The sequence below is a fragment of the Gekko japonicus genome, unplaced genomic scaffold (genome assembly GCF_001447785.1).
Source record: "Gekko japonicus isolate JY-2015 unplaced genomic scaffold, Gekko_japonicus_V1.1 scaffold29, whole genome shotgun sequence".
Classification (NCBI taxonomy): domain Eukaryota; kingdom Metazoa; phylum Chordata; class Lepidosauria; order Squamata; family Gekkonidae; genus Gekko; species Gekko japonicus.
In genome coordinates, this window is record NW_015172003.1 from 1,459,267 (window position 1) to 1,466,760 (window position 7,494).

Consider the following 7,494-nt stretch of genomic DNA (forward strand, 5'->3'; position numbering starts at 1 on the left):
GTTTTGCCACTATGCGACACAGAGTGCTAGACTGGATGGGCCATTGGCCTGTTCCAGTATGGCTTCTCTTATGTTCTTAACTTATGCCTTTGTAGGTGTTCTGAATGCCTCTCAAATATATGTATATCACTGGTCACACCACTTCATAACTTGCAGCTGAATGTATGATCTGTCTGGGAAGGGCCCATGGCTCAGTGGTAGAGCATCTGCTTTGTATGCAGAAGGTTTCAGGTCTCTGACATCTACGGTTAAAAGGATCAGTTAGTAGGTGTTGAGAAAGACCTCGGTCTGAGACCCCCTGAAGAGCAGGCGTTAGTCACAATACTGACCTTGATAGACCACTGGCATGACTCGGTTTAAGGAAGCTTTGGGTGTTCATGTATCACAACTGAAAAGTCCTGGGTTAGATCAAAGAACCGTCTTCCACTGAGAGCCTTTGTCCAATGAAGGAAGAGCTCCCTTTCATAGTGGAGCAGAGTGTTTGGATTAAAGTCCATTGTGCTGCAGGTGTTTGATATGCGATGGCTTTCACCCATGTATGTCGCCACTTGCTGTTGCAGTCACAGAGTGCTGAACGTATATGTGTAGCTCACACTAACATTGTCTGTGTTTTCTGTGTTCCTGTAATACCTGCTGAGCCTGTACAATGATGACAAAGACCACAGCTTCTGAGAGGATTTATGGTGTCAGAACCAAGAAAGGAACCAACCACTCCCGTTGTGTTAAGCCAAAGCAATCAGAACAGTCAGCCATGTGACCCCATTACATCATCAGCCACTAAGTTTTGTTCTATGCTCTGGTTCTCATGGCCAGACTACATAGTTATAGGAGATGCATCAGCAACCTCCCAACTTTTTTATTTCAAATGGGGAGCAGTGAATTGGATCATAGTGGAAATGAAACAGGGGCTGTCTAAACTATTTCCCCCCCTGATCTAAAGTCACCCTAGTTTTTTTTTCATCTGTGGAAGCAGCTAGTGTGTGTGCGTGTGTTTGATTAGAAAAATAGTCTGCAGGGCAGAATTAAGCATCTCTATCCCTTCCAGTATGATCAAATTCACAACCCCTCCTTCCTGTCCACATTAAAGCAAAAATTAAAACTACCAGGAAACTAACTGCTCATGCCATCTCCTGTTTTTTGTCACATTTGGCCTCCAGAGAGAGAACAATGTTTGGTAATAGGTGGGACGAGGGGTTGAATAGATGGGGGAGGGGGTGGGAGGCCGTGGCTCAGTAGCTGAGCATCTGCTTGCCTTGCAGAACACCCAGGTTCAATCCCTGGCACCTACAGGTAAAAGGCTCAGGTAGTAGGTGATATGAAAGACCTTATCAAGAAACCCTGGAGAGCTGCTGCCAGTCAGAGTAAACAATACTGGCCTGGATGAGCCAATGGTCTGATTCACTGTAAGTGAGCTTAATATGTTTATGTGTGCTCAAATGCTCGATGTTCCTCTGTACAACACATTTCCTCTACCTAGATAATTAAATGTCAGGGGGAAGGCTTAAGGCTTTATTGACAACAACATATATATCTCACTTGGGAGATATATTAGCACATTAGCAACTGGACTTCACCTATAGCTGCAGGCCTCTCCCTTACAGCCTGGGACTTTACCCTCCTCCTGTCCCAGTGGAACTGCCATAGACACAAGTCTTCATGTTCTCTCTACAAAGGACCCTCACCTTCCAGAGGAGATCCAGAAGACATGGGAATGCTGGAAGTAGCACAGTAGGATCCGCATCCTGATTTTGGAGAGTCCTGCAACCCACAACCTACTCACTTCAGCACCAACAGCGAGCTGCGTCCTGCGGGAAAGTACCCAAGAAATGACCAGAGATGACTTGACATCACAATCAACACTTTCCCTAGATAGACTCTTCACATTTTCACGAAAAATGCCCCAGGGTAATTTGAACAGCTGCTCTGCATTTAACAAGGCAGTCACCATGAACTCATCCCTGGATCAGCTGCCAGTCTATTTAGCTAGGAGGCAGCTATATCTGAAACAACACCCTTTCCCTTCCCCCATTAGCAGATGTATAATACTGCCCTAAAAATGCAGTCTCTTCGCCTCTGCATATCCCTCAACACATTCCTGATGGATTTTGTCATAGTGTGCCATAAAAGCATAAGAAAGAAAGAAACTCTCTCTTTTTGGTAGTCTCCTGCTGGTTCGTGGTGCCCTCTAGTGACGCTGAAATAATGGTTTTCTGCTTCTGGTTTGAACCCAAAGCTTCTCAGAGTTTTCTGCTTTGGCACTGACAGACATTTGGCCATGAATAGCTATCAGTCTTACTAATTTTGTGCCTTTCTCTTTAAAACATTTGTCTGTTTTGTGTCTTTCATTCTTATTGAAGACTTGGCAAGTAGCATTTATGTGAACTATCGCTGTTGATTGGCCAGGATTTCCAAATCTGACTTTGTACCTGCTGTTGAGATAAAGGCGGAGGGATGGCCCATCCTCCTTGGTCCAGCAGGGAACAAGCCTCCTATTAAAAACAATCCTGAGTGTAGAAGCTGTACCTCTGAGTGCTTCTTAGTCTTGCCATCAACCCAGTTTGATCCCAGCAGCCATCTGAGTTCAGGTGCCTCCCCAGCATCTTCTTTCTTTCAGAGCAGTCCTGTTGCTGTGTACTTTCCATGTTAATTTGTTTTACCACATTTAAATCTCTTCAATTAATTTCTGCCCATTGAAAAGGAATGAAGAGTTCTTCTGGATAGGTGTCCCAGATGCAACCATCATGGCGTCTGACCTACTGCAGGGCTCCCTTGCTCAAACATCATTCATCCCCAAGGAGCTCTCTGCAGTGAAGCCTGTTTTCTGCTTGCTTCCAATCCATCCTCAGACTTTACTGTAGTATGCAGCATACTCTTTCTTAGGCACATGAGAGTGTATGATATCTCCCGCCCAGCCATTCAGTAGCACCTCTTGGTTGAGGCATAGCGGGGGCTTACATTTATGCCAGTTCTTCAGAAGTTTGTTCATAGTCCTTTGATCCATAATGCCCAGTAGTTTTTCCTTCTCTTCCCCAGCTTCTGAAGGTGCCTTCTCAGGAAAGTGTGAGTGGCCCATGCTCAGGTCCTTGTTCATGCCTTCGAAAAACTGCTGGATGCAAACTTTGGCAAAGCTTTTTGCATGCTCTGTACAAGTCTCATCAAAGAGCTTGCGTTCAATGTCAATGTAGTGGGACCAGTACTTGCTCTTCAGGAAGGCAGCTTGAGTGAAGCAAGGTCGCAAGGATCGAACAAGGAATGCCAGCAAGGTCATCAGAAGCACAAAGGTCCAGCCTATTGCCTGCATGGGAAAACCAAACTCGTCATAACACAATGGGGAAATGGTCTGGATAGAAATCTGCATCGCACCATACGAGGCACAATATGGAACTGCAATGATGAATTCAGAGACTTCAGAATTCTGGGAACCTTACAGCTGCTACATGAATTTATAGCCGTCTGGGTGAGGATTCGGTTCATTGTGGGGCCTTTATCATGCTAGGGATGTCAGCTTCCAGGGTGGGCCTGGGGATCCCCCAGAAATACAGCTCATCTCCAGACTACAGAGATCAGTTTCCCTGGAGAAAATGGATGCTTTCAAGGGTGGACTCTATGGCATTGTACGCCACTGAGGTCCTGTCCTCCCCAAGCTCCATCCCCAAATCTCCAGGAGTTCTCCAACCTGGATCTGGCAACTCTACCCATCCCCCACCCCCTGCTGGCAGCCAGAGGGGACCTGGAAACCTTATATCAGGCTCATGACTCAGCCATGGTTACATGGAGGCCTCATTGGTGTGAATCAGTATCTCCACACAGCCATTCATATAATGGTACTGAGATTTCCATGATGGCCAAATCTATGAATGCAGTGAAGAATCTGGGATAATTGAGTAGGGCAGCTATTCTATGTGAATTGGCTCTTAGATTAATTCTGGGGTTCTTGGCTTAAAATGTATGCTTATAACATAAATATGGAGAAGCAGAGCCTTCTTGGATGCTCACCTCACACCAGCTTCCTTGTTTTTTCTGGTATCAGGTAAACACCTATTAGTTCTTTCAGGCCTTTATTAGAATGGTTCTCCCTACCCACCCACTCACCCATAATGCTTTGATTTTAGGCTTGCAATTTTTAAAATGGTCTTTTCTGAATTGCTGGTTGTATGATTTATTTTAATGTTTCTGAGAATTTGATATTTTATTATTAAAATTATAATTGTTTTATATTATATATTTTGCCCTGGGAACCGCATTTTTTTGTTTTTTGAGGGGCATAATACAAATATTTAAATACTAAATCAATATACATTTCAAATTTACACTATTCATTTTTAGTTTACTGCTAGGGATTTTCATTTGAAACTCACAAAGTAACAGACAGAAATTAGTACCAGGCTTATATGTTTTTAATTCACACATTTCCACTTATGGAAACACCCTCCCAGCAGGGAGCCTTCAGACTTTACCGTGATACTTGAGCTACACAGGAAAGCCAATAAGGTGCTTCTCCAGATTTTGCCTTGACACTAAGCAGGTGCCTCCTATGTATTTTTCTACTTTGTACTCTGTGCCCCCACTCTAAACATTATACCACTAGCCTTGGAAAAAGAAGGTGGATGGAGCAAAAAGTATAGTATAGTTATGCCCTTGCAACACAGCCATGGCACACTTTTCTATTACTAGATATTACATGTGGACTGTTTTCATTGAAATGGGGCATGCAGGATTGTTCTACAAAGGCTAAAAATAAAATTAAGGAATAAAACCAATTTGGATAATTCTAGTTTAGTGAAAAATAAATATTCAGTCTGATTTTTAATTTCAGCTCAGGCTTAGTTTGATATGCCCCCGACTGGGGAAATAAATGGAACCTGATCCCAGTCTAAAAGCTGGACCGACCACCAATGTGGTGGGAACACTAACTGTCAAATCAGATTTTTCTGGTAGCTTTTGCATCATCCCCAAGTGAAACTGGAAGGAATTTGCATCTTTTTAAAGATGCAGGGAACAAATATATACTGAACACAGCAACAACCGGAAAGGACTGTGTTTATCTGCCTGTCTTAGCTCTGGGTCATTAGACATAAATTTGACTGCATTTGCATGGCAAATGAAATGTGGCAAGGTGATTTTGGAGAACAAAAAGTTTAATCACAGGAGTCTTTTCTCCTTCACCTGCCCTGTGTAATTCATGTCTTTTACAGAATACAGTATATGGGATCATTAAACAATCAAGGTTTAGTACTTCGTGGTATTATTGTATGTGTGAATTCTCTGAATGTAGAACCAGCGAACTTTAAGAACAGTAAGCTGTCACAATAGGTTGAGAGGAGCAACAGCTTATTTTCTCTGAAGAGGGATCTCAAATAGAGTGGGAATAACAACTGCATCCCCCCTGCCCCCACATACACCAGCGAAGAATTACAGCTTGCCTTTGGCCGTTGGGGTGATTGTTATGGAACATGCTAACGTGATATATGACCACAAATAAGCAATACTGCCTTACCTATCTGCTCTATCTCTCATTCTCTTGAATCAAGCACAATGTCAACTTCCTAATAGCAAATCAGTTTAAAAGGCAGTTCCTGAAATCTCTGTTTTTACTTACCTGGGAAATACAGCGCAGGTACCTGATTGCCACTTCTCTGGCTATAAGTTCCTGTCCACTGTAAATCTCTATGCAGGGAATCTGGGCCAGAATCCTCCTCATTGCCTTCTCAGATAGGCCCGTGTAACTGTCATTCCCCAGCTTCTCTATGGGCACAGAAGTGCAGAAGGCACACACAAAGCACTCTCCATCAAGCAGTGTGACGGAAACCCAGACAGCGGGAGCAATCATGGCCCGCTGTGCCATGGAACAGAACATGTAACGCAAGACAGCTGGGTCTTTCTGCCGTTTCCCTGTGGGTCTTTTCCATTCTTCAGCTAACATGGAGACGTTGTTGTTCATTACGAAGCCCAGTAAGAACAAGACGAGAGGTGGTACAAACAGGATACCCATCCCATAGGCCAGATTATAGCTTGGTAAACATGGACACTTGAAATCAAAAGCCACATATATTTGTGCACTGGCAAGAGCCATGATGCCACAGATGCCATTCATGAATGACTCCTGGTTGGACTGAAGGAACTGGAAGATCATTCGGAATTTATCCATTCTGTCTGTCACTTTCTGAACACTCTTACCACAATGAAAGCAGAGCTCTTGTCCCGGTTTTTTTCCTGGAACAAAGTTGTAATAAACGTCAGTATTGTCTTGCCACTGTCTCTGCTAGTTCCACCTTTTGCAGCTACCTATACAATGTTTTCCCCCTTTAATCCTTGACACATAAAGAAAACAACTGTTATCTTTACCTGACTAGTGAATCTCTGCTCCTCTCAGCTTGACTTGTTCTGAGTTGTATTCCCTCCTGTGAAAAGTTAGTGTGTCATTGTCCCAAGTGTCTTGGTTTGGTACATCTGACACATGTCTCTTTGAGAAGGTCATGTCTCTCTCTCTCTCTCAAAGCCTTGGATCCTTGAGGGTGCTTATTTGTGGAAACAGCCGTTCTGACTAGTTCTTCAGAATGTGCAGCAGGCAGTCTTTATTCGGTGCAAGAAAGAGATCTCTCTGATTTCTGTGAGTCTGTTTGCAAATGCAGCATGCTCCTCCCACAGTCCTCAGAAAACAGGGGACAGCTGTGCCCCACCTTTGCAAGCACCTGGGAAAGAAAAAGGAGATCACGTATGCAAAGATCAATGTGGGTGGGATCCATGCTGTGGAAGGAGCTGTGGATAGCCAAAAAAGAATACGGGGATTTTCCAACCCCTCTTTCCTTTTGCAGCTTTTGAAATGCCAAAATTGTGCTCTGGGTGGGGCTGTGTTATATGACTCAGGAGGACGAGAGGCAATTCATTCTATGCCAAAATGTGCTACAGAGGTACAGTACTAGACTGCTTCTTCTTTTGCATGGCAAGAAAACAACTGCTTTGGCCCACAGATGGAAGATGATATGGATAGCGTTGTTAAACTGCTATAGCAAAACCAAAAGAATCCCAAGGTCAGTACTGCCATGAACAGAGGCTTTCCTTATTCTCTTTCTGGAATTGCCATCTTTTAGTCAGGAGCTGATATTGTAAAGCTTCTTCCAGTGAAGGGTAGAATTACCAGAGATCCAGAGATCAGTTACCCTGAAGAAAATTGCTGCTTTGGAGGGTTGACTCTATGGCATTATACATCACTGAGGTCCCTCCTCACCCTAAAGCTTGCCCTCCCCAGACTCCATCCCTAATTCTTCAGGAACCTTCAAAGCTGGGGCTGGTAACCCTAGCAACATGTGTGGATGCTGTCCAGCTCATCCTGTTTCTGTCACTTTGTTATGTATTGAGCCTAAGCCTGTCCTCTAACTGTGCCTAGAATGAGCTGAGCTTGCTTCTCCAGAACAATAGCTTGCCTGGATCCAGGAACTAACCTATAGATAAGCAGTGTAATGTAAATAGCCTATCACTGGGAGTGGGTGGGTG

At 43.9% G+C, this 7,494-nt stretch overlaps 1 protein-coding gene across 1 annotated transcript; it reads right to left on the reverse strand.

The window, feature by feature from the left end:
* Positions 1–2,842: 2,842 nt before the first annotated feature.
* On the reverse strand, positions 2,843–6,148 carry CALHM1 (calcium homeostasis modulator 1). The gene is made up of 2 exons (XM_015420096.1): positions 5,600–6,148; positions 2,843–3,295 (listed from the first exon to the last, which is right to left on the reverse strand). The coding sequence occupies exons 1-2, from the start codon at positions 6,146–6,148 to the stop codon at positions 2,843–2,845; spliced, it is 1,002 nt and encodes a 333-aa protein (XP_015275582.1).
* Between the last annotated feature and the right edge of the window lie 1,346 nt (positions 6,149–7,494).

Excerpts from the sequence above, each read along its gene's own strand:
- CALHM1 (XM_015420096.1), bottom strand. The coding sequence starts at position 6,148 with ATGGATAAATTCCGAATGATCTTCCAGTTCCTTCAGTCCAACCAGGAG. Across the intron at positions 3,296-5,599 it reads ACCTGCGCTGTATTTCCCAG|GCAATAGGCTGGACCTTTGT; the intron begins GTAAGTAAAAAC and ends TTTCCCATGCAG.